Source organism: Parasteatoda tepidariorum, chromosome 4, assembly GCF_982258835.1.
Source record: "Parasteatoda tepidariorum strain Cologne lab strain chromosome 4, Ptep-v5.0, whole genome shotgun sequence".
Classification (NCBI taxonomy): Eukaryota; Metazoa; Arthropoda; class Arachnida; order Araneae; family Theridiidae; genus Parasteatoda; species Parasteatoda tepidariorum.
Genome location: NC_141758.1, coordinates 33,976,099 through 34,004,019, shown reverse-complemented (window position 1 = coordinate 34,004,019; position 27,921 = coordinate 33,976,099). Strand labels below are relative to the sequence as shown.

Genomic DNA, 27,921 nt, shown 5'->3' with positions numbered 1-27,921 from the left:
TCATGAAAATTCTTGGAATTAGACATGAAAAGTTATGAATTTGAAAATCTAAAATGTAACAGATACCCTGTATTAAGGAAAATAAAATATTTCATTTGAAATCTATTTTTTTATTCAACATTATTTCATTTTATGCTTTACAGAATATTAAAACGGTGCGGAGATCAAGGAGGTATGTAAATAGGAAAATATATTAAAATCCATATCTTAAGTTCAGAACCTTTTTTCATGGCACTTGTTAACCAAAATGCTGTAATGATATTGTCAGCATTTCAATTAAAAGAACTAATTCGTTCTGTTTAAAACTATCTCTATCACACGACTTTTTTTTTCCGAATGTCGCATACCTCCCTTAACTATATCCGTACTTCTTCAACTACGATTAAAATAAAACTTTATTTTAAGGAGCAAGTCAAGAATTTGTACTTCTTAATATTTGCAAATGATATTAAGTAAACTTAGTTTGCAGTTAAAAGAGTTGATGTTATTTACACACTCCTTTCGTTAGTTCTTTAAAAAAACATGATTAAACGAAAATTAGGTTTATAATACCCTTAATTAAACAAGAGTAACAATTGTTACAGTTTTTTCAATAATTTTTCAACTCTGACACTCTTTTCATGAGATAACTTCTTTTGCCAACGATTTTGTCCCTTTTTTTTTTGTTAGTTGAAACCAGCTTACGCATTCTTGTAATTTTTACATTTTATCTTTGAAATTTCAATCTCGAAAGACATGCATGAAGTGACGCCTAGTCCAAAGAATCTAAGTTAAATAGTTGTAAGGCCGATTATTACGAAAACAATTAACTACTCTGGTTCAATGAAACAATTACAGTAAAACTTGGGTAAGTTGACCACTTCATGTGCATTGTTTTAGTGGCCAATGTAGACAAGTGGTCAACTTATAGAAGGGGTGGGACATTGTTTACTTTTTCGTTTCCTACATGTTGCTATACATTAAAATTTTTTTTTTTACTTGACTTAAAAATTTGATTTAGCAAATGGCCAAATGAATATCTCAAGAAATGTGTTTAAACCTAAACGAACTTCAATTTGTTACACAGAAATAATTTTAATATTTAACTAACTTTTAAAAAAAAATTATTTTGTTAGTTATGCATGTGAAGTGTTTAATAAAAATAATTTCTTAAAATATCAGAACACGAAAACATTGAAAACTTTAACAAAACAAAATTATTTTAACACTTTAAAATTTATTCTGTTATTACTACGCATACAAGCCTATTTGCTCACTATTGCAACTGGAAGAGCAACTTTTCAACTAACACACCTGTTTTCAATGAATGAATGAAAGAAATGGTCAAAAGCTGACTCCCTACAGTTTCCCCAGATGGTCAACTCACAAAAAGGTTTAGATTAGCTTTTTACACTATTTCACCAAACAAGTGAAATATTAACATACATTGCGAAATGACAGAAAATTTTCTGAATTTTTTTTTTCTGGTCAATTTATGAGGGTTTTAGAATAGAATTTCATAATACTCCTAGACAAAATTAACTTATTTCAGTGGTCAACATACAAGATAGACAGGTGGTCAAGTTACAAAGGTTTTGCTTTTTTATTATGTAGGAAAATTTCCGTTCTTGATAATTGAGGTCAACTTATTCAGGTGTAAAACTTACAAGTGTGGTCAACTTGGCAGGTTTCACTGTATAAATAAATCATTAATATTCTTGTTTTTTTATTACGAAATATTAGGAGAAATTTGTATACATAATTTCTTCAAAACGTGTGTTAAAACTATGATTATAAGTTATTTAAGAAGAAAAAAGTCAAATGGAGTAAAAGAACAATTTTTGAGATGATGATTCTAAAAATAGCACATTTTTCAAATCTTTTTGCAATTTTTTATTTTAGTAGTTGTTTAACAAAACAAGGCATATCGAACATCTTCCTGATATAGCAATATTTTTTTGAACTGTGCAAAAGTTGAGAAATTATACAAACAACTTTTAAAGAAAATATTTTCAACTTTTTAAGACAAAAGGGTAACTTAAAAGGGTTAGCGCACAAGATTAACTTTGAATGTTGAATTAAAATTGCATGCCCATAGTTTTTTGTTCATTTAAAGAACAAAACAATCTGTTAAATTTTTCCCCTGTGCGCACATACGCATTTACTTTTCATTACTCGAATAAATAAGAAGTATTAAAAAAAATAAAATTAATAATTTATCTTCATTTTTCGTAAACAATAGTATTTTTAGTAAATAGTCAGCTGTTCTGCTTCGAATGATAATGAGTGTGATCAGTAGAATATTCTTAATTTCTTAACAAGATTTAATTCTCAGATAGCTGGCAATAATTTTAAGTTTTCTTTCAATAAGAACTTAGCAATAATTTAAAAAGTAATTTTATTTTAAAGAAAAACATAAATTAAAGTACTTAAACAATTGATTAGTATATTATTGGAAAAAAATATACATAATAGAATTTTAAAAAAAATTGCATTAAAATTCAATAAAAAAGTTAGAAAAATAATTCTGCGAAACACGCATAGACAGGTAATTTACAAATTTATTTTAAGATTAAGGCGATATATAAGATGTAAAGAAGTTTTAAAAAACTCTACTCTAAACTCAGCTGCACGACAGCCCATGGAGGGCCAAGGCCTACTATGCCCATCTCAGTTTTCTGGACCTAGGGCTCTGGGGTGCAGGAGCAGATGTTCCAGTCAGGTGGTCAGCCGAACGCGGAACCCCCAGTGTTTAGTTCCCAATCATGCTTGGTACTTATTTATCGACCCACTGAAGGGATGAAAGGCTGAGTCAGCCTTGCCCGGCCCGAGGAACGACAGGGCGAAGTGCTACCGCTCAGCCACCGGGGGAAGTTTTAAGATGATTAAAAATGTTGACTACGCATTCGTATTAATAATTATAAAATATATATTCAAGAAATTGATAAATATATTATTCCAAATCTATGCATACGTGTGTATATTATTGAAATTGTATCAGTTATTGAAAAAGAAAATCAAAAATTAAAAAATAATCACATTAAGTAAGCACAATCTGGTGCATAATCATATTCTATCAGAAGCACGCCTTTATAAAACTAGACATTCGTTGAATAAAGTGTTTTTTATTCAAAATGTTTTATTCATAATTTCTTTACTAAATTACAAATACATTATTAAATGACTAAAAAGAAACATCGTATTTTATAGTTTGAAAGAAATAAAAATAAAAAGATTAGCAAACGATTATTAGCGAAAAAAATATGAATGAAATTTTACACTACGCGCGCGAAGTCAAGTTCCTCGCAAGTTTATCACATTTTAATATTAATCGCCCCATTTAATCATTTTTTTATTGTCGCCAAATTATTTTTTTAAAAATAATTAATTTTAATTTTTTTCAGCTTCTAATAAATAAAAACAGTTGAAACTTTAGATTTTTCTATTGAAAAATATGTAGATTATTATGGTATAAAAAAATTCATACCTTATAATTCAAAATTTTTTCATCCTCAATTTAATTAAATAATAAAAAATAATTAATAATTATTAAAAATTATTTTTTTCATGAAATTATCTTTGGGTAAATGAGTTTTATGAGTGGGTGCAATTTTTTTTGAATTGCTTCATTAGTTTTGAAAATATGACTGAAAACGCAAAAAGCGAAATTAACATTAAGGGGTACGAACTTTGGATCGCTCTCCTGACCAAACTATGGGGACCACATTTCCCAGATTGCGGCTACCCCCTATATTTTGAAGGTTAGGAATCCAAATATGTAAAAAAAAATACATGTTTATTCAGAGAAAGTACGTTTTTGTGTCAGATTTCGTAACTTAATTAATAGTTAGCACTAATTAATTAGCATATTTGAGGTCACCCCCGGGAACCATTAAGATTGACACTTAGATCGTGAAAATCCGATCATTATAACAAAAGTTATTCAGGGTGATATCTTTTTTTTTTTGCTGACTGTACAGTCCGCAAAAAAGAAAGCTATCACCCTGAATAACTTTCGTTCTAATGATCGGATTTTCACGAACTAAGTGTCAATCTTAATGGTTCCTGGGGGTGACCTCAAATATGCTAATTAGTTAGTGCTAACTATTAAATAAGTTACAAAATCGGACACAAAAACGTACTTTCTCTGAATAAACATATATTTTTTTTTTTTTTTACATATTTGGATTCTTAACCTTCAAAATATAGGTGGTAGCCGCAATCTGGGAATTATGGTCCCCATAGTTTAGTCAGGAGAGCGATCCAAAGTTCGTTCCCCTTAATGTTAATTTCACTTTTTACGTTTTTAGTCATATTTTTAAAACTAATAAAGCAATTCAAAGAAAATTTCATCCAGTCATAAAACTCATTTACCCAAAGATAATTTCATGAAAAAAATAATTTTCAATAATTGTTAATTATTTTTTAAATTGAGGATAAAAAAATTGTGAATTATAAGGTATGAATTTTTTTATACCATATTAATCTACACATTTTTTAATTGAAAAACTTAAAGTTTCAACTGTTTTTATTTATTAGAAGCTGAGAAAAATTAAAATTAATTATTTTTAAAAAAATAATTTGGCGACAATAAAAAAATAATTAAATGGGGCGATTAATATTAAAATGTGATAAACTTGCGAGGAACTTGACTTCTAACGCGTAGCGTAAAATTTCATTCATATTTTTTTCGCTAATAATCGTTTGCTAATCTTTTTATTTTTATTTTTTTTAAACTATAAATTACGATCTTTCTTTTTTAGTCGTCTAAAAACCTATTTTCAATTTGGTAAAGAAATTTGAATAAAACATTTTATTGAATAAAAAACATTTTATTCAGCGAATGTCGAGTTTTATAAAAGCATGCTTCTGATAGAATATAATTATACAACAGCTTGTGCTTCTTTAATGTGATTATTTTTTATTTTTTAGCTTTCTTTTCTCAATAATTGATACAATTTCAATAATATACATACGTATGAATAAATTTGGAATAAAATATTTATCAATTTCTCGAATATATATTTTATAAATATTAATAAAAATACGTAGTCAACATTTTTAAGCATCTCTCACAACATCGCACATTTCTCAACATCTTATAGGGTAAACTAACAAGTGAAGGAACACTTAAGCTTTTCTAGCCTTTAAAAAAAATCATAAAAATTTCAAAATTTGTAATTTTAGCTAAACGATGGTGTCGACATATTTGTTATTAAATACAAATTACTTAAAAAAAAATTACATAACTTACATAATATTGTTTTAAGCCTTTGGTGGTTTAAATAATAAGTAGTAACATAACCAAGTGAAGGAACAGTTCTTACCATTAAATAAACACTAAATTTTCCAGAGCATGAACACTTAATTTTCAGAATGCTTGATGCTCGTTAGGAATCCATAGGCCACACAAATGTCTAAAAACAAGATTTTTCTTGGAATTGCAACATATAACCGCAGTTAACGTAGAAAATGTTACTTTTTTTTCATTCATGGAATGGAAAGTAAAATATGTTTGAATACATAATTTTTAAAAAAAAATTTTAATTTTTTTCCTCACAGTTTAACAGTCCGTTCTAAATTATGAGCTTTTATCATTGTGTAATCCGATAATGTTTCATGTTTCAATGTTTTTAAAATGCCACTAAACATTCAGCAATTACTTAAGTTATCGAAAAAAGAAATATCGTAAATTATGGAAAACCTTGTGAATGTGCATTGGAATTACTATACCATCTATATTTTATTTTTCAAGCCCTTTTTTTTCTTCAAACTTTCATGTCTAGAAGACTCGATTAAAACTGTAAAAATGATATTCCCTAAAAAATTTTATATAGCTATTATAAGTTATGTTAATTTGATTGTAGTATGAAATCCTCGAATAAACATAGCAAAAATAACATAATCTAAATAATATCAGATAAAAAGTTCATGTATTTAAATTCTAAAAACTTAGAAAACCATAAATAATTTATAAATTGATTCAAATTTTCTTTTCAAAGGAGATTAAAATAATTTTATTTTTGCTTTTTGGACAGAAATCAGCTTAAAAATTGTCTATTGCCTAGAAACTTCGAGATATTTTCGATTAACAATTAATTGCTTAATAAAATCTCTCTGAGCAATCACAAAACATTATTTCAATTTTTTACAGTCAGAGCGTGGTTGCCTAGCAACCTAGTAAAATTAAGCATTCCTCTTTTGAATTAGCAATGGGTTATCTTAAAATATTCATTTGCGCAGGCGACTTTTTTTGGCGGTTTTCTGGACTACCGCCAAATATATAAACCTTTATTGCAACCCAATTTACACCCCATTTTTTTTACAATTTTGTCTACCCCCCCCCCTAATTCAAGTGTCTAGATTCCAAATATGTAAAAAAATATATATGTTTATTCAGAGAAAGTACGTTTTTGTGTCCGATTTCGTAACTTAATTAATAGTTAGCACTAACTAATTAGCATATTTGAGGTCACCCCCAGGAACCATTAAGATTGACACTCAGTTCGTGAAAATCCGATCATTAGAACGAAAGTTATTCAGGGTGATATCTTTTTTTTTTTGCGGACTGTACATATATGAAGCAAATGAAGATTTTAATCACTGTAATGTATTACCCTTTCAGTTGCAAATTATTTACTTAACAGAATAGAGAAAATTAAGAATAAAATGTTAAACTACCACATCTTATAAAAAAAAATTATGATATATTTAATATTATAGCTCATTACTAGCAAAATCAGTCGACCATTGAATCTAAACGAGTTAGGCTGTATTATAACCGAGCTCCCGCTATGATGTCTTCAATTAGTTTTGGCCACGGAGGGAAGGTTTTCCGATCCTCTCGTGGAAGCGTTCATGACGATGCGTTTGATCACAATGCCCTTAGAGAAGCGATGAAGGTTGCAGCCCAAAAAAGAGCTTCGTATTGTAAGGACAAAGATGACTTATTTAGTATGATTTTCAATCAAGAGAAAATAACCAGCCAATTGAGAAGAAGCTTTGATGAAGGCCAAGCGACAAAAGAAAGTCTGTATAGAATGATCTACTTAGAAGAAGAACTCAAAGCCTTGCTAAGCCAAATGTTCCAGACCCAGTTTTGGAAACTACGGATATCCCGACAACGACTACGGCTGATTCTACTCCCACAACAGAGGAGCCTGCGTCCGAGACCTGGATATTCAGACTGCAACCCCGGTTGACTCAACTCATGTAACAGATGAGCCAGACTCAATCCCCACCTCTGAGTCTGCTGCACAACAACCTCCTACTGTTGTGAAAGAAAAGAAAAAGAAAAAACGGAGAAAGAACGGTGTCAACTCGGCGAGAAAGAGATTATCGAGATCATCACGACGAGATCACCACGAGAAAGAGATTATCCCCACAACACCGGCGGAACCTGATTTAGAACAGATGGAGCTAGGAAACACTACTGAAGCCCCGGCAACAGTCGAGCCCCCAGCTACTTCACCTGAGCCGAAAGATACCCTGCATCCCACCGGCTGGAAAATCAAAGCCCTCGTACGTGGACTTAGCATCGACACCGAGATGGCAAATCTCGAAAGCGAACTCTCAGACTTTGGTCTTCGACCAATCAGAACAGAGCAGATGAGAAAGAGGCGTGGCCAGGAATGCAAGCTCCTCACTCTTCCTAGCCATTCTGAGCGATGTTCCCGAGCACCGGAAAATTTTCAAGCTGAACCGACTGCTGAATACACCCGTCCGGATGGAACGATTCCGTGGCGGTCGCCACTAAATCCAGTGCCCCAGGTGCCAAGGTTTTGGCCACACCCAGCAAAACTGCACAGATAAGCCAGTGTGCATGAAATGCGCAGGAACGCATTACTCTTACCAGTGCACGAAGCCCCTGAGTGAGCCTCCGACTTGTGTGACAACACACAGCCTGTTTTTCAGGCTGCCCATCCAGACCTAGGAGAAAATTCGCACCGATAAAGAGTCCCATCGGAGTCCCACCAGCACAGTTACCAGATTCCTGAGAATTGTGAAGGAACTACAAAAACTTCTAAAACACGAGGAGCTAGTCTCATTACTCCAATCCCTCCTCCCAGCTCCCAAGACCTTGACGCGTATTTACTTCAACCAAGACGACCACAGATTTCCATCTGTGGAAAAATTCACTTTGAACTTTATGCCAGTAGTCACCGTTGCCTTAGGGCAGTGTTTCCCAAACTTATGACTTTTGTGTACCCTTTCTAAATTTTTCGTAAAACTGTGTACCCCGAAAAAAAATTATAAATATTTTACCATAAAAAAATTGCGCAAAAATTAAAAATCGCAGCTGGCTGTTGACACCACTATTTATTAACTGCTAACTCTGCAAAAAAATAGCTAATAGAAAAATACGCAATAGTAAATTTTAATGTTTTTAAATAAAATTTTTTGAAATTATCGTTTGTTGCAAGATATTTCGCATAAGAACGCGTACCCCCACTGAACTGTTCCCGTACCCCTGGGGGTACGCGTACCACACTTTGGGAAACACTGCCCTAGGGCATATTCACAGATTAAGAGGTCAGGTGCCAGCTGACGAAAATGAAATTTTAAAAGGCTTATCGGATTGTTGGTCCGATCCACATTTCTGACGAGCTTGCGTTTATATTGTTGATAATAAAAATCATTCGTTACATATATCTGTTAAGCAGTCAATTACAGATGAAGTTCAGTACAGGAGCTATAATGCTCGTAAAAGAAGTATAAATCTACCAGTTTGATTAAAAATATCAAATTATCTTTATTTCAGTATTTTCTATTATGTTGTCATAAGTGATAACCGGTAGTCATAAATTTTAAGGCATTTGCTGGAGGCATAAAACTTCTAGTGGATGCTGGCTGATTAGCGTATGTAACTGAGTTCTTGCAGAAGTCTTTTTTTTTTATAAGAATTAATTTTTACATTTCAAGTAAATGCACCATTAGTAAATTTTGCGCAAGGTAGTAGGCGTTACTTCGTACATACTATCGAGTAGCAGTACACAATTACGCCTACTTTCTACATGGACCTCACTTTAAACGTCAAACATTTAGTAAGCGAAGCGGCCCGTAAAATCATTAAAATTTCATTTTTCTCATATCTGCTAAGTACATAGAGGAAAAGGTGTAAATATGGGCACCCTCTTTTGTTTTTTGGATAAAGTTACTTTCAATTTGAAAGTTTCTAGATTTTTATCTTTCATTAACAACTATAACAAGTTTCCTAAATGCGAGAAGGCAAAACAATGATTAACATCAATTATTTCATTTCAAAAACGACGATTTTCAAAAATCTTTTAAAAAAGCACCAGAAAAAATGGGGTGTAAATATGGGCCCTCTTCTAAAAAGTCACCAAAAATAGTTTAAAAACAGGATAAAACAATACAAAATGGTAGAGAATTTATTTATAACAGGAAAAAAAAAATATTTACAGAAATCGCAAACATAACTGGCTCTTTCACCCTCGGCACAGTGCCCACATTTGGCACATAGCGCATGTTACCCACACCTCTCCTCGAGTGTCTTCAGAGAACTTTCCATCACAAAAACTGAAAGTTGCATCGCTTGAGTCTGGTTTATCCTCACCGTTGACATTTATCAGATTCGTATCATCATCGCTGTAGATAAGAGGAGGGTCATCGAGTCTGATGAGACCGATGATGAATCGTATCGTTGCGTGGGCCGAATTTTCTTTTTTTGAAGGCCTTTCGTCTTCCCACCCTGCCCTCTGGCCGGTCTCTTACCCCAGGAAAACTCAAGGACGTCTTCTTGAGAGCACTTGTCAAGCGTCTTGGTCAACTAATCCTTGTATGGTAATCCGGTGATGAGGCTGGACCTTGCTGCTTTGCGTCCACGAGTAGTGATTATCTTCTTAATGTTGGGAATAGGAGATATGTCGAACGGAGAAATTGCACTTGAAGTTCCCGGGGAACATTGAGGTATTTCAGCTGCCTTATCAATTGGCATAACTAGAGCCTGATGTGCTAAACTCCACTAAAAAAGTTGGTGTAATTGTGGGCACCCTTTAAATGGGGGCCAATATTTACACCAACCCCACCTAAGAAGGATGGCCACTATCACAAGTAACCTAAAAGCGTGCGTGACTAAAGGTGTGCTTCAAAAAATAGCTTAAGATCTCCGCTTTCCGGATATCACTGTCAAATTATTTTTAACTGAACATAAGTACATGAAAAGAAAACGATTTCACATACCTCTCAAAAGTTTGCAGTCCAGAATAAACACCAATTTGCACAATAACTCACACTGCATCCACAGTACTTGAAAAAATGGTTTGAACTGCTCTGTACAATCTTATATTAGCAGCTGGCGCCATATACAGTCCTTGCCGCCAGTCTTCAGTACCTCCCATAGATACTAGGGAGGGGTGCCCATATTTACACCTGTGCCCATTTTTACACCTTCTCCTCTACTATTAAAAATTGTAACATTTTGAGGAGAAATATTGATATTTTATGTCTTTTGGCATAAAAGTTAGATTAATACTTCATAAAAATAATAATAAATAACGTAATTTAAATTTAATTATCTTACAAAATATATGTTACAAATTCATATTTATTTATAATATTATATCAAGTGCCTAAATTTTGTGCAAAATAACGTAAAAATCATCAATTAAGAACTTCATTGGAAGAAGCAATTAAGTGTCATTTTTGGGAATTTGAGTAAATGATCTGAGCTAAAATGTCTATACGTCACTTGTTTTTGTAGCTTTACTATCTTAACGTTTTTGGAATATTTGCGAAGACATTACTACAATAGTTTGGGAGGGGGTATACTTATTTGTCCATAACTCTTTTACAAAGGGAGGAGTCTTGCTAAGAATCTGTTTGTTTTCAAAGAGGAAAGGATTATACTGCCTCCGGTCAGCATCGAGAGATTTCACGGCGGCCGCTACGGTGCCTTCGCTGCGAAGCCTTTGGACACTCACAGAGTTCTTGTTCTGACAAACCCAGATGTATGAAGTGTGCCTATTCCTATCAGTGCAAGAAAAGTAAAGACTCTCCTGCAACTTGTTGCAACTGCAAAAGAGCCCATACTTCCCACTTCTCTGGGTGCGAGGCCCGCCACAGCAGAAAGAGCCTACAGGGGAAAAAGAACAGCCCAGCGTCATCAGCCTACGGACTTTTCTTCATCGTAAAAGAATTACAAGACCTCCTGAAAAACGAACAAGTGCTCAGCCTTCTCCAATCCCTAGTCAAGGGGATCTCCACAGAGACTTAACTTAGGTTATCACATCACCACTCTTCCATTCCTCCACGTTTTCATCTCGATGAAAGAACAGATATCCTTTTTAGGATAGGTACTCTGGAAAATCTGAATAGTTAGTAGACTAATATTAATATTTTCTTAAAAGAGAATGTTTAAAAAGTATTGTCGAATTGTTGATAGGATCCACGTTTCTGATGAGCTTGCTTTTTTATCGATACGATATGTAGATGTAGTTAGATAATAAAAATCTTACGTTGCAGTTATCTGTTATGCAGTCAATTACAAAGGAAGTTTAGTACAGGAGGCATTTACCGATTGACAATGATATTTTAAGAGTATGTTCACTGAAATCTTTTTTAAGAATTTATTTTTAGGTTTTAATAAAATGCACCACTGGTAAATTTTGTACATGGAAGTGAGCGTTACTATGTACTTGCTATCCAGTAGGAGTGCACCATGAGCAGTTACGCCTACTTTCTACCCGTACCTCACTTTAAACGTCAAACATCATTTGGTAAGAATTATAAGCGCTGTTTAAATTGTGCGGAAAGATTTCTTAATGGTTACAATAAGGAAAATTGATCAAATTTTTTTAGTATGTGATTAAGACTTCTAGTGCATCTAATTTAAATCTGTCTAAAACGTATTGACCTTACTCCATGCAGGAAACATTAAGATTTTTTTTTCATGTAGCCATTCTAATATGGCGAAAGACATGTTCCCTTACTTGAGATTTTTCATTTTGTTAAATTAAGACTTTGAAAAATGAGGAAGAAATTAAACTTTCCAAAAGCACTATATTCTAAAACAAAATTTATATCTACCATTTTAATTAAAAATAACAAGTTATCCTAATTTTAGTTGAAATGAGTAACGCTCGCAAGAAATCCAATTTTAATTCATAATGTATGCATTTGCTGGAAGGTTCTAAACACTTCTAGCAAATGCGAGAATAAGTTTAAGGATAAATTCTGTACATGAACCGGTTATCTGGTAAGAATACACCATGAAAAGTAACGCCTACTTTCCATTCTACTCAGATCTTACTTTAAACGTCCAACATCATTCCGTATGAAAAACGGCACCTAAGATCAGAAAAATTTCATTTTTCTCATATCTGTAAAGTACATGCTATTAAAGAATGTAACATTTTTAGTAGAAATATTGATTTCTTATGACTTTTGACATAAAAGTTAGATTAAATATGTTTTGTAATAATAAATAACGTAGTTTAAATTTAATTATCAACAAAATATTATTACAAATTTATATTTATTAGTAATATTACATCAAGTAACTACATTTTGTGCAAAATTACACAAAAATCATTATTTGAAAAGTTCATTGGAGGAAGCAGTTAACCGGTTAACGCCTAGCGTCATATATTTAGGACAGTTCCTTTTTTCAAAGACATTCATTGTGGTGGAAAACTTTTTTCAGCATTTTCATTTTTCTGGGTGAATTAAAAGATTCTCAGATACCAGAATGATTTAATTATTTCTGATTAGATTCAGAATTACAAGGAGCAATGACTTTTTGATCTATCAAAGACTTTTTAAATGCCCTAACAGTAGAAAAACCAATTAATTTCGATAATATATTATACCACTTTTTCTATAAAACCACTTTTTGTAACATTTCAATATATAAATTCGGGGCAAAACGGGCTAAGTGACACTTTTATGAGATTGAGTAAATGAGCCATTATACGTCATTTGTTTTTGTTGCATTACTATCTTAACGTTTTTGGAATATTTCCGAAGACATTACTACAATATTTTGGGGGGTATATTCATTTGACCATACCTTTTCACAAAGGGAGGATTCTTGCTAAGAATCTATTTGTTTTCATAGGGGATTTATTAATTTCTTTTAACGAATATAATTTTGTTCAAAATGCTAAATTAAATACACATTCATTTAGGCTTAGATTCAGGAAATAAAATTTTAACAACCTCAATTGCGAACAAGCTGGCATCTAGCCTAGTTCCGTCTACAATAGTATACTACTTCTCCTACTAAAATCCACCATTCAGTCGTCATTTGCTTACTAATCGCTCAAAATCGGTCGACTATAGTCGTTTTCAGAGTGTCTACTGCCTAAAAAAATCTTTCAGTGGATCTGTTAATTACTTCTTATATTTAAATAGTATTTTCTGATTATCAATTAAAGAATCATTGTGTTTTGAAAATTAGGTACCTCAAAAAATCTTGAAAATAATCCTAATCGTAACATTTTTTGTGATCGGTGGACACTCTGTCCTTCATATTTAAATAATAATAAAACAAGAAAAAGCATGAAGTGTACTAGTGCCTTTATTTGTTATTTATTTGAAATTACTTCAAAAATAGGATTTAACATTCGAGATAGCCTATCAAATGTTTTTTATTTGTTTGTTTAGGAAGTGAAAAAAAAATGCGACGAGTAAATTACGGTTAAAACTGTCGGGAGTTTTCATGGAAAATCTGTAAAAGAGCATGATAGTTTTCATGGAAAATCTGTATCAAAACATGATAGTTTTCGTGGAAAATCTGTGACAAAACATAATAGTTTTCATAGAAAATCTATAACAAAACATGATAGTTTTCATTGAAAATCAGTAACAAAACATAAACGTTTTCACAGAAAATCTGCAACAAAATATGATAGTTTTCACTTCCAAACAATAAACAGACGCAAAATTTCATATGAAAGTCATACGCAATTTAAAAAAAAATTATGTTTTTTGAGCATGATTGTCGTTCCTAACCGGATTGACTGTGTTTGTGCGAGGCATCTTGTCTATTGATTGATAACGTTTAAAAACAGGCAAAACAAAACATTTATTTTAAATAAAAAACAACAAAAAACAAAACAAAACACAGCGTTCCAAAGATATTTTAAGAAGCCAATTCAACGATATTTTCAGTTCTCTCTTTTTTCTCTTGCCATACTCAGAGTAACCTACATATTCTGAATACTTTGGGTGGCGCAAACTAATTGGAGTTAGTGTTTGCCGCAACATTCTCCCCACTTGAGTTTTATGTAGGAGAAAACTCAACACAATAAATTACAAAAAAAATACTAAAATTATGGCAGACATACAATTGTTATGTTATAAAATTTAAAGAATTTTAAAAGATACAAATCTGTATTTAACGTCCAAAAATGTTCAAAGTTATTTAATGTTCGCTGGCATCTTCAGTTACCTCTAAGGGATATAGTCTTTGAATAGGTCTTAGTAAAGTCCCTTTGTCCGTTTTCAATTTGACTAGTCTTACTCGTCCATCTCTTCCAGGGAACAGCTCAATAACTTTTCCTAACGGCCAGAAAATTCGTTTTCTGTCTTCTCTGCCAATCAGGACGATGTCTCCAATATTTATTTGGTCAAGTCTCTTGGAAACAGATGAACGCAAGAAACCTAAATATTCGATCCTGAATCTTTCTTTTAGTCTTTCTCTCAATCTTTGAACATATCTGTGTCTCTTGTCTAAATTAGTTTTGTCAATTTTGTCTAAGTCGGCTACGTCGTTAGTAGGGAGGTCTTGAAGGAATGAAGATGGTGTTAAAGCTCTCAAATCTGGTTCTTCAGACACATAAGTCAAAGGTCTATTGTTCATGATCGACTCACATTCACAAACAAGAGTTGAGAGTTCTTCATGAGTCAGAGATGACCGTCCCAAGTTTTGTCTTAAAAGATCTTTGAGAATTCCGATTAATCTTTCCCAGAATCCTCCCCACCATGGGGTGGATGGTGGATTGAATTTCCATTGGATTTGGGAAACTTCAAATTCTTTCATGATTTTGTTCCAATCAAGGCGCTTTAAGGAGGCGTTGAGGCTAGTGAAATTGGTACCATTGTCTGAGTATAGTGTAGCTACTCTACCTCTTCTAGCAATAAAACGCCGTAATGCTTGAACAAAAGCGTTTGTGCTAAGAGAAGGTATCAGCTCTAAGTGAACAGTTCTATATACAGCACAGGAGAAAAGGACGATCCAAACCTTCTCATTAGTCTTGGTCATCAAAGGTCCGGCCAGATCGACACCGGACACTTCGAATACAGCCGATAATCTAGTTCGATCCGGAGGCAGAGGTGGAAATGGTACTTCAAGATTTTTAACCTTTTGTCTCTTGCATGTGACACATCCCCTAATAACGGAGCGAACAGTTCTTCCACCTTTTATAATCCAAAATCTCTCTCTCAGGATTGTTAGAAGAATGGACGTTCCTGCATGTTTATTCAACAGGTGTTCTTGTTCAATAAGTCGGGTGACAACAAGATGCTTTGACGGAAGAATCAAAGGCGCAATGAATTCAGGGGTTTCATCTTCATTCAAAAGTCTAGACTTTAATCGAAGTATCTCCTCATGATCTGAAAACACTTGAAAGTTTTTCAAAGATTTTTTACCTTCTTCGTCATTGAAGCACTCTTTTTGTACTGACCGCAGAAGAGTCTTTTGTGCATTTCTTATTTCTTCTTGCGTTAAATCAACATTCTTTCTTAAATCTTTAGCTTTTGGTTGGAAGCGTAACAACCATGCTACAACTCTGATTATCTTAGAAAACTTCGAAATTCTGGATGCTAAAGTAGTTGCAATGGATTCCGAGTCTACATTGATAGCCGAAACAACAGTCTTTCGTTTTTCCTTTTCAACTTCCTCTTCATCAACATTAGCTACTGTCATCGGCCAATCATCCTTAGAATTCTTCAGCCAGGCAAGCCCTAGCCACCACTTGGACTTCAGAAGTTGTTTAGCTCCACATCCTCTCGAGAGAAGATCGGCCGGGTTCTGGCTTCCTGGTACATGATACCAATTCTCAGGTGATGTCAGTCTATTTATTTCAGATATTCGATTGTTCACGAACACTGACCACTGTTCTTTCCTCTTAATCCAAGTTAACACAGTCGACGAATCTGTCCGAAAGTAGGTGTCAATGTTTCCTTTTTCGAGTTTTAAAGCAGAGTCCATAGAATTGAACAGTCTAGCTCCAATAGTTGCTCCCATCAATTCAAGACGAGGGATCGTTATTTTTTTCAGTGGAGTTATTCTTGACTTAGCTTGGAGTAGCTGGACATTTACAGAGCCATCAGGGGATTCACTTCTTAGGAATATTCAAGCTGAATAAGCTGTTTTGCTTGCATCAACAAATGTATGGAAGCTGAGTTTAGATAAGGCAGTAACTCCCAACCATCTTGGGATCTTAATATCATTTAAGTAATGTAAGTCTTTGAACCATGAATTGAATTTTTTCTTTATTTCTTCATTAACTTCCGAATCCCAATGATCTTTAGTCTTCCAGGTTGCTTGAAGTAAAAGCTTAGGTCTTATTAAAGCTGGAGCAAGAAATCCAATCGGATCAAAGATTCGGCTTATCAGGGACAAAATTTTTCTCTTAGTTAATTTTTCGAATTCTTCCAGTTTCAGTGAGTCAGAATCAATTTTTAACGAGTCTAAGTTTTTATCCCAAACGTAGCCTAAGACTCGCGCTTCAGTAGCTGCAGACGGGCAATCTAATAATTGGTTGCTTTCCCAACTTCTTAGGTAAAATTGACCTTCTTTCATAATTTCTGTAGCTGACTTTATAAAAGTTTCTAATTCAGTTAAATCTTGTACACTCGTCACGCAATTGTCTACATAAAAACTGTTTCGGAGTTTTTCCAACTGTTCTTCAGAATATTGTATCTTGAATGTCTGTTTGGACAGATGATGATGAATGACAGCCATCAATAAGAAAGGACTACTGGTTATACCGAAAACAACTCGACGATGTCTATAAGTCTTCAGTTCATTTTGTTCATCAATCAAAAGAAATCGTAAATAATTCCTATCTCTTTCATTTAGAGAGATTTGCAGAAATGCTCTTCTAATGTCAGAAATAACACCAATTTCATACAATCGAAATCGAGCCAAAATGGATGGTATTGTCTCAATAAAATTTATTCCAGTCTCTAAACAATCATTTAGTGATGGGAAATTCGGATTCTTGGCTGAAGCGTCAAAGACGGGTCTGATTTTCAAAGAAGTTGTCGTTGACTTTTCCTTAATAATTGGGCGATGTGGGAGGTAATGTGTACTTTTAACTGACAATTCTTCTTGTGGAACTTTCTCAATCACTTCTTCTTCTATCCATTCATCAAAAACTTGCTGGTATTTCTTTTCATATCCCGTTTTTTCTAATTTCTTGTTAGTAGATTTTAATCTTTTAAGAGACAACTCATAATTATTCGGTAATAAAGCATGATCCTTTTTCCATGGTAAGCTTACTTCGTATCTTCCATCTGAATTTTGATAAACTGTGTCTCGAAAATGAATCATAACTGCCCTCTGTGTATCTGCTCTAGTGTTTTGTTCCACAGGGTCTCTAATACCAAGTAATTCTAAATCCCATAAAAATGAAACAGGTAATTCTTGAGAAAGCATATTTACAACTGTCATATTTAAATTATCATGGTTTTCAAACTGAGGAACCTTCCCTATTAATGTCCATCCTAATTTAGTGTCGATGGCGACTAATCCAGATTTTAATTGTTCTTGTTTACCCGTAAATAGTTTACCAGCAACATCAGCCCCTAAAAGAACTTCAATAGGTCCTGAATTCCTACAATCAGTTATAAATATCCTTTTTTGTCTCAATTCATGAATCCACGGCCCTTGTCTAATACTAGAAACATTATTACAAATTATTTCCTGATCCAATGCATCTAAATTACAGCTATATTTACCATCAAGGCTATCGAGATATATTTTATAACATTTGTGCCGTTGAATTTCTGTTTTCTTACCCCCAAATAATGAGGTCGAAAATTCTTCTTCCCTTTCAAAATCAAAACCTAACTCTTCTGCAGTAGATTTCATAATGTAAGACTTTTGAGAACCCGTATCTAAAATAATTCTAGCTTTACGCTGCGCTTTATTTCCCTTAATAATTACTACAAGAGTCTGTAAAAATACTTCTTTAGTTGCATGCACGCGCGAATGTAAGGTGCCAGTCTCTTTTTCTTTGCTTTCATTATTATCTTGTTTTCTTTCATTCGATCGATTACATTCTAAGTCAGGACACATAAATTTTAAATGTTTTCTTGTGCAAATTGAACATTTAATGTTTGATTTACAAGAAAAAGCCAGGTGCCCTTTCAATAAACAAATTTTACATAAACCCTTCCTTCTAATAACAGACTGTTTTTCTTCTAAAGGCATATAAAACGCTTTCTTGCAAAAACGAGTCTCGTGGTTTTTAAAACAAAATAAACAAAGGATATCATCGTTTGAATTATGACTAATTAATTCAGCCGCAGACGATTTCCGATCTCTCAAATTCAGATTCGCCGGTGGTGTCAAGTTCCTTCGTTCGAAGGGGGGATGAAATATTTCAGTTCTACTCAATTTTATTTTTTCTTCCGCTTGTACTTCGTTTTTCAAAAAATAAATTATCGCATCAAGACTGGATAGTTTTTGTTCGCTTTCTAAATTTTTTTTTTGGCGTTCAAATGAGCGTAACACATTTAATGGTAATGAACTTTCAACAAGGGGATACAAAATTACACCACACATCTCAGATGTAACTCCTAGTGAGTTTAATGCTCTCAATTGAGTTGACAGTTTATTGTATAAACAACTTAAAGAATCATTCTTATTCTTATTCGCATTATTTAATACGAGTTTCAGGAGTTCTCTAACATAAAAATCTATCAATAGATCTTTTCGGCCATACCTTTCGGTTAAACTTTCAACAGCTAAAGGATAATTTTCATCTGTTACAGGAAAAGATTCCACAATTTCCCTAGCTTCCGATTTCAGCTTCGTCGACTGAATTAAATAATGAAATTTATCAGCTTTCGTTAAATTAACATTTTCATGAATATTTTTAAATTGGTTCCAAAACGTTAACCGATCTTTCAAGTCTCCGCCGAATTTATATAATTCAACTTCGGGGAGCCGTTGACATAAAGCTTTCGGAGATTTAGTGTTCGGTAATTCGCCGTTATTTTCGGAAGTAACAATTTCGTTTTCACACGAGTTCTTTTTCAAATTATCTAAAGAACGTTTAGCTTTTAATTGAATTCTCAAAGCTTTTTCTCTGTATTCTTCAACGGAATTATATTCAGTTTCGAATTCTTTTTCATCTTGCAAACTATCTAAATAACTATTATGAGTTATTTCCAAAATGTCTACCTTTTGTTTAAATAAACAAAGATCCGTTTCAATTTCGTCATACGTCACACTATCGCCAATTAATAAATTTTCTAGTTTCTTGTAGGCCTTAGTAAATGAAGCTCTTTGAGCGGTTTTATTTCTTTTTATTATTTCCATTTTTACTATCTTAATATCAAATTCTTAGCTTCTAAAACTATCGATTCTAAGCACATATAAATTACCGTTATGGTATCAAATATTCAAATAAAATATATATATATATATATTTCAAATTTTCAAAAGTATTCAAATTGTCAAATATTTAATCTTCAAAATGGAAATTAATAAATCTTCGCCTACTTTTCTTACCAATCCTTAAGACAAGGCCGCCCACTCGGGGGCGCCAGAAATGTCGTTCCTAACCGGATTGACTGTGTTTGTGAGAGGCATCTTGTCTATTGATTGATAACGTTTAAAAACAGGCAAAACAAAACATTTATTTTAAATAAAAAAACAACAAAAAACAAAACAAAACACAGCGTTCCAAAGATATTTTAAGAAGCCAATTCAACGATATTTTCAGTTCTCTCTTTTTTCTCTTGCCATACTCAGAGTAACCTACATATTCTGAATACTTTGGGTGGCGCAAACTAATTGGAGTTAGTGTTTGCCGCAACAATGATCTTCAAATTAGAAGTGTGAAGCAACGCGCTAAAAAAAGTTATAAGTTTCCTTCATTTTTATTGTATACATATTAGAATCTTTGTTGAAATTTAAACAATAAGACTTTCCTTTATATGATTCCAGGGTTCTGCTCTTCTTTGGTACAATTTTCATGAAAACGGTACAGCAAATGAAGTTACCAGGCATGCGGATTGTCCTGTTTTGGTTGGCTCTAAGTGGGGTAAAATTGTTATTTTTTCTATTTAAACTAGATTGATAGTTTGAATTTTAAATTCATTAAACATTTGATCAGTTGAAATAGCAAACATTGCTGCTAATAAAATAGAAATATTTACAGACAAAATTTTTAAACAGCTTTAGAATAAAGTTACGGAAATATTTTAATCCAAGAGGAATTAAATTAGTGTAATAGCGGTTTTTTTAATGCCCGGCTTATAAATAAACTTTTCATTTCCCACTTCATAAAATACTTTAAATTTAAATATAATACATTTACACGCCGTCGACCACATACACATTTATTTAATAGTTTTTACTGCCTATATAGTATTTACAACAGAAGTAACTTATAAATAGCTCCGAATTTTCTATTAAACTCAGTATGTTTTGTTTTGTTGTTAATTTACGTCGCACTAGAGCTGCACAATGGGCTATTGGCGACGGTCTGGGAAACATCCCGGAAGATGATCCGAAGACATGCCATCACAATTTTGATCCTCTACGGAGGGGATGCCGCCCCCGCTTCGGTAGGCCAACGACCTGCGCTCGAAGTCGAGCTCTTTACGGTAGCACAGTTTAACGGGGACCAATACCGCCCACCCTCGGTCCCTACGCAGACTGATCCAAGTGGTCACCTACCCGCACACTGACCACAGCCAGTGATGCTTGACTTCGGTGATCTGCTGGGAACCGTGTCTTAACGATCAGTCCACTGAGGGACAAACTCAGTATAGTAAATACAGCATTTAATTTAACAATTATCCATAATTTAACCATATCCTTCTGGTAATATTATGTTAAAATATTTGTTGGGTTGATATTGATCCATAAAAGGAAATTCATTTAGCTTATTACCAAAAGTTAGTTTGATTATTTAAAACCATTTTTGTGGGTAGGAGAATCTTTACGCTTTCCCACAATTATGTAAACATTGGTTTAAAATATATCCATTCCATCGATATTGAAAAATTAATAAAGTTTATGTTATCGACACTATAAAAGTGGTGAAATCGGATAGTGGAAAAATTTATAGGTTTGCGCTTAATACTTTTACAGGATTGCTTTATAAATGAAGAAGTATTTTGCCGGAACCTTGCCTATTTCTATCAACCCTAAAGAGGAAAACATTTATGAAAATAAAATAAAGCTTTTGGGAGCTTTTCGCATTTGAAAGAATTCTTTGAAGAGACAAGGAATCGGTATTCCTGGATAAGCATAAGCTTAAATTTGTTTCAACGTAAATATTAAAAATATTGAATTTAGTATTGAATTTTAAATTTCTCCGTCTCTTAAGAACTGCCTCCAATAAATGTTTTTAAATTCATATTGTTTCACACTCCTATAATTGTTCTTCTTTTATTTTCAGTTGCAAGCAAACGGCTCTATGCTCATGGCAATGAATTTATTCGAAAATTTTCTACGAATCAACTTGAATGATGTTTTTTTATTTTTTTATCTAGTAGGAAATTTTCCCTCCATAAACGATGTCCTCACTTCTTATCAATATTTCAATTCCTTATTTTTTTCCCTTCCTTGTTACTAATCTTCACAATTGATCAGATCTCTTACTATATATATAGTCTTACTCTAGACTATATTACATTTACAAATATACGTAATACTTATGAGCATACCAACAATAATCACCGCGCGTGTATTTATTTTTAAATTGAAGCGAGGGAAAGACAATGCAAATAAATTGTATAAAATTAAATTATCTGCTGTATTATAAATGTTACTATTCGAAACAAATATGCATGTTGTCAAACTTCTTGATATCCAATTCCACCCCTCTACTCATAGATTAAACTAACCCTCCCTACCTTCGAAGCGGGACATCATTTGTGGACAGTCCCTAACATTATTTCGTCATCCATTAATAAATAAAACTGATTCATCCATAAAATGAGTTTTGTATTCTTAAATACATCTCTACAAGCTAGTGTGACACTAAAATGTTGCAAATTATTTGATAAAAATTATAATGATTATATGCAAATAAATGTAACGAACTTAACAAGAGTATAGTTCCTTTTTTTAAATGTATCGCTAATGCTTTTAGATAATTTGACTCACTCCAATATCTCGAAGTATTAGATTAAATTTTAATTTTTTTCTCTTTTATTTGTTTATTTATCTTTTTTTTCTCTTTAAAAAATTTCGATTATAGAGCATTATTTCACTACACAAAATATTTAATTTTTTTTTTTTATTAAATGAAAAGTTTGCAGGTAATATTGGGAGAAATAGCGAGAGATAACTTAGCAACATGGTAACAATTCTCTTTTTCTCAAATTATTAAGGCAATAAAAATTATTGTTAGTTATTTTGAACGGTAATTTTATACTGTGCTATATAAACTCTCTATTTTGAACGGTAATTTTATACTGCGCAATATAGACTCTCTATTTTGAACGGTAATTTCATACTGTACAATATAGACTCTCTATTTTGAACGGTAATTTAATACTGTGCAATATAGACTCTCTATTTTGAACGGCAATTTTATACTGTGTCACTATAAGACTCTCGGATTACTACTTCCGACTGATTTTTACGCCTGAGCTTGAAAAAAACGCGCCATTCAATATTATTATACTTGTAATCTTTTCAATATAACGCGTTCTTTTAATCTATCTTTCAACGAAACAAACAATAAATGAATTTGGAGGACTCCGCAAGCTTACTGTGATACTTCCCAAATTGTAACAAACGGCGTTATTTTGCACAAATATATCCAAATAAGGTAACTTAATTTATACTGTGATATTAATTTCCTTAAATTCGTTTTAGGGGCTCACGACCCGTTAAAATTTATAAATTACAAAAGACTCTCTTAAAGGGTAAAACTACTCTACATTTAAACGCAAATCCCAATAATAAAACTTCTTAGGAGACTTAACCCCTTGGGGACGGGTGATTCAGAAAAGCATACGTACAAAATCAGAATCAGGATGTAATTAAATAAAAAACGCGGAGGAATACATCGGAAGTTTTCTAAATTTCTTCTTGTTTTAGGAAGCTTGTCATTGCTTACAACCATCCATTTTTCGAAAACTACTGTTTTCAAACAGAGCTAAGTGCTTCTCACTGGTATTGTAAAAGACAATTTTTTTTTACTTCTTAATGTACAATGTATTTAGTGTTTCTAGATTAAAAGCTTCATTCGCTTCAAAAATATACAAATTGGAAATGACAGTGGACATGTTTCCTGTGCTCAGAAATAGACGCCCATTTTCAAGAGTTGCCAGACCTGATCCAGATATGCCAACTTGCTCCGGAGAGCAAATATATATTTTAAAGTGGTAGTTTATCAATTGTGATTCTTGGCTTTGTAAATTCAATTTAGTAGATTTTTATCCACCACTATTTTTAAATAATTCGTAGACTTATAGAATTCTCCAATTTCTAGTTCTTATACCATGCTATACGTTTTAATAAGCAGGCAAAAATAGTCAAATATTTTCAAAATTTACTTTGTAGTTATTTACCGATTTTTTAATTATTTCGGCGTGTCCGGAGCAATTGGCATCTCTGCTGATCGAGAAGAAACGAAAAGGATCTGTAATATAAAACGTACGGATGCCAACGAAAAAAAGGAAAAATAAAGGTCTGAAACTAAACTAGAAAAACCATAGCAGCCGAGAGAGAGAAAAAATCTGAAAGACAGGACATGAAAAGCCGTAGTGGTCAATACATGAATAGGGGATTAAGAGAAATATCCTTTTGTTCAGAGACTGGGAATGAATTGTTCGGGGCAATGAAAAAACTTAAACGAAATGTGAAAGCTGACACAAAATCAAAAATGGAAGAAAAAAAACATATATAATATGATTTTATTAGGGAGAGGATTTCTCCTCTCAAAGGGTTCAAAAAAATTTTTTTTATATATTAGCTAGATGCCGCAAGTGATTATTTTTTATATATAAATTTCAAACCTCCATTAATTATTCTCTTATGTATTTCTCCGTTAAAGTACTGAGAGTTCCGTCATTTAATCCTAATTCTTTTTGATTTCTTACCGTACGCACACATTAGAGGTAAACAATTTATGGGAAATTTACTTTATATCGTTTTTATTCAATTTTCAAATATTCTATTCCATGAAGCGCATTTCAAATATGAGTATTTTTTTATTGAGTTTTCAAATAGGCATTTTGAAATTTTATACTTTGGACTGAAAAAAAGTTAAACTCAAAAATACGGTCATTTCCAAATTTTACCCCCCCCCCCCCCCCACCAAAAAAAGATAATATTTAGAAAATATTTTGACCACAAATTACGGATTAATGTTCATCAACCCTAAAATTAGAAATGGTGAAAAAATAAAACGCCCACAAAATTTTGCCATGTAAAATCAGAGATTTCCGGTAGTGTAGGCGTATTGACAAAACATACCGTAGATTGTAAAGGGGTTGGCGAAAATATCTATCGGCGGGAGGAGAGTCTCGCAAGCGTCTCGCAAATCGCCAAGCAGCTGTGTGCTTATGTTTTTGTTTTGTTTTCGGTATCACGTATCTATCATTCACCAAGTTATATATGGGTGTCACATTTCAGAGTTTCAAATAAGCTGATCTTCATTAGATTCTTCTGCATATTTTTTTGTTATAGCTCCGACATAATCGTTTGTATTTGTTAACATAATTGTGTTTATTAGCGTTTTTTAGAAGATCGTAATAAAACTAAGATAAAAAAAATTATATATTATTACCTCCATAGCCCCCTTCTGTATTTTCATAACTTTCATTAAATGTATACGCGTATCTCGAGTAGTGAACTTCTTTACCTACTCATCCACTTATTAAAATTAATAATTTCACAATAACCTCTAATCCTTAATAATGAAATGATTATTACAATAAAGTTTGTTTACTTAAAAGATTTAAAAAAAATTATTGTTCAGCAGTGACTTTGCTACTAATTCTATATTCATTAATTAAACTTAATGGTTCTGCTCGATAACCATTTACAATTTTTTTAAAGTTTTATTTACTTTTCAGTTATTATGGAATTCCTTAAATATTTTTCGACGTAGAGGTTATTTAGCAATAATGCGAAAAGCTGAAATTTATAAATGTATAATATTTATAAATGTTTAAGAGAATTATTAGCAGCTATTTTGTACTAATTATTTCAGTTGAAATGTTCATTATACACAGTTTTATAAAAATAATCGTAAAATTCATTGAACGATGGAGACATTGACATTTTAAAATGCAAGTAGAATTCAATAATCATTTCATTTTATAACTGTAAAGCGGTAGATAAGTAACTTCTTTATCAAGTTTTACATGATACGAGAATATTATGCTATTGCTTTATAATGAAAGAACAACATTTTAAGTTCTAAACTTTTTGTGGAAAAGAAAAAAAAAAAAACGAAATTTTTTTTCTGTCATCGGTGTTAGCGATTAGAGAGTGTTTTATCGTATAAATGTTAAGTCAGTACTGTTCCATTTTAAATAAAAATGCATTTTGCTCCGGAAAAAAAATTACTGGAATTTGTCAATAGAAATTCCCTAATTATTGCAGCAAGAACTTTTAAATTTCTAATCAAACTTCCCTCTATTATAATTTCGTGCAAATAATTATTATTAATAATATAAATGACTATTAAAAGGAATTAATTGAGAATGTTCAATTTTAATAAATTAACTGTTTACGCAATCAGATTAATAACTTTTTTCACAATTTACAAATGGAGAAAAAGTCTTTTACAGTTTAAAAGTGAAGAGAAAAATAAAGTTGAGATTAAATTTATAAAGTAAGCATAACTCGAAGGAGATTGAAGTAAGGGCATTAAAATCAAAATTTCAAAAGAAAAAAAAACATCACTTATAGTGTACAGTGAGCAATAAACGAAAAATCTAAAACTAACTTTTGATCTAATGATCAGATGTTTACGTTCTAGGACTCAATCTTTAGATTTAGAATTTCCTTAATTCCCTACCACTATTGTAGATATTTACTTTTCACCTAACTTGTAAAATTGCAAAGTTTAGAATTTCTTACAGAATCACTCAGACGAAGTGATTGTGTTTTATTTAAATATTATTTAGTAAGAATTTTTCTAAAAGTATTTCTTTTAAAGTTTTTATCAAACTTTTGTTTTTTATCTATAGTTATTGAAAGTTAAGTTGATGATTTTTAAGTTGAAATGAATGCCGCCCTGCTTTGCATATTTCAAATATTATTTCTAAAGTAATGTATAACTTAACATTAAACACCCAGGACCTTACAATTGTAAATCAAACAATCACTACATTTATTTATTAAAAAACACTCTTATGACCTGATAATAAACTGATCTAAATCTTAAATGTGAGTTTTATAACATATAATTTATTTAAACTCAGCACATACATCTAACCTATGTGGTCGCCAATGTCTCAATTTTAAAATATAGTTTTTCTTTTATAAATTTTCTGATATTTTCATATAAAAGATAGTATTAAGTTCGAGAATTAAAAATTTGTGCCCAAAAAAGTTGCTAAAAATTATAATTATTATTAATATATGACAACAGGAAGTTTTTAATTGAAGGTTGAAATTTTTTTTAATTATGTTATTTTTTAATTATGTTATTTTTTAATTTTATTTTTAATTACCAAACTCATATAACAGTATTTAGGAATCTATAAATTTATGTTACGTATGATAGTTGCATTATAACCTGTACGCAATGCGTGTAAATAAAATATATTTTTAAAATTGTGAATTTTCTATTAATTGCATTTATTATTCTTATATTGAAAAGGTATCAAGTTATCTATGACCTCCATAATGAATGAAGTATTTACCGACTTTTATATATATTAAGGAATTGAATCAATTTTTCACAAAGTTTAAAATCTCATCTCATTCCAAAAAAAAGTTATTTCATAAAATTATGCAGAAAAGTAATTTAATATATATTTTTTTTATAATGAATGCTTCTAGTAATGAAACAAACGCTTTCAAACTTTATTTTAAAAATACTGATTATTTCGTTTACAAGAAACTATTACTTTAAAGCGTGATAACATTTTTGAATACTCTATTTTTTTTCTAGTAAATAATATGTCTTTGCTAATTTCTAAAAAAATAATCTTTATAAAAAAGCTTACATTATTCTTTTATAGAGAATATTGATATCATAGAAAATATCACTAAAATAAAACAGGTTATGTTTTCTTACAATAAAAGTTAAATAGAATTAATTCTTCAAAATAGCGTTTCAATAAAACATAGTATTAAAATGTTACGTTATTTTTTGTGATTGGTTCATTAATAAATTATTTTTATTTCTTCGCAAACACAATTCTTGTAAAAAAAATTAAAAAATTGAGTCTGTTTTATCAAAAAACTAGATCGTTTTATAAAATATAAATTATAGCGCTTAATAAAATATGAATACAGTGTATTTGTAAAGTGATCCTGACAATAAAAAGGTGTTATTTTCTTTTTTATTTTCTCTGCTAAAAGGAATTAATGAGTTATTTTTATTCATAATGGCTAGTCGAGGAGAAGAAGAAAATATCGAATTACACTAACCTTGTAGATTTTTATGAAAAATGTACTTGGAAAACAGGACTTGTGGCTTAAGTTCTCATTTGCACTATTGCTTTAAATACCATTAAATAACAAAATAAAATATTTAAATCTACCAGTTTTTTATAAATAAAATAGTTTTCTAATTTTTTCAAATCTTATTTTAGTTA

The 27,921-nt window shown here is 31.7% G+C and overlaps 1 protein-coding gene across 1 annotated transcript in view; it reads left to right on the top strand.

Annotated features, from left to right (window-relative positions):
• LOC107445316 (prolyl 4-hydroxylase subunit alpha-1) overlaps positions 1-22,127 on the top strand; it is an 80,709-nt gene extending 58,582 nt beyond the window's left edge. The window contains exons 13-14 of the mRNA XM_087160900.1: positions 20,126-20,222; positions 21,588-22,127. Of these exons, the coding sequence (XP_087017026.1) occupies positions 20,126-20,222; positions 21,588-21,658 (168 nt within the window). The 3' untranslated portion in view covers positions 21,659-22,127. The remainder of the gene's footprint in view (positions 1-20,125; positions 20,223-21,587) is intronic.
• Positions 22,128-27,921: the final 5,794 nt, after the last annotated feature.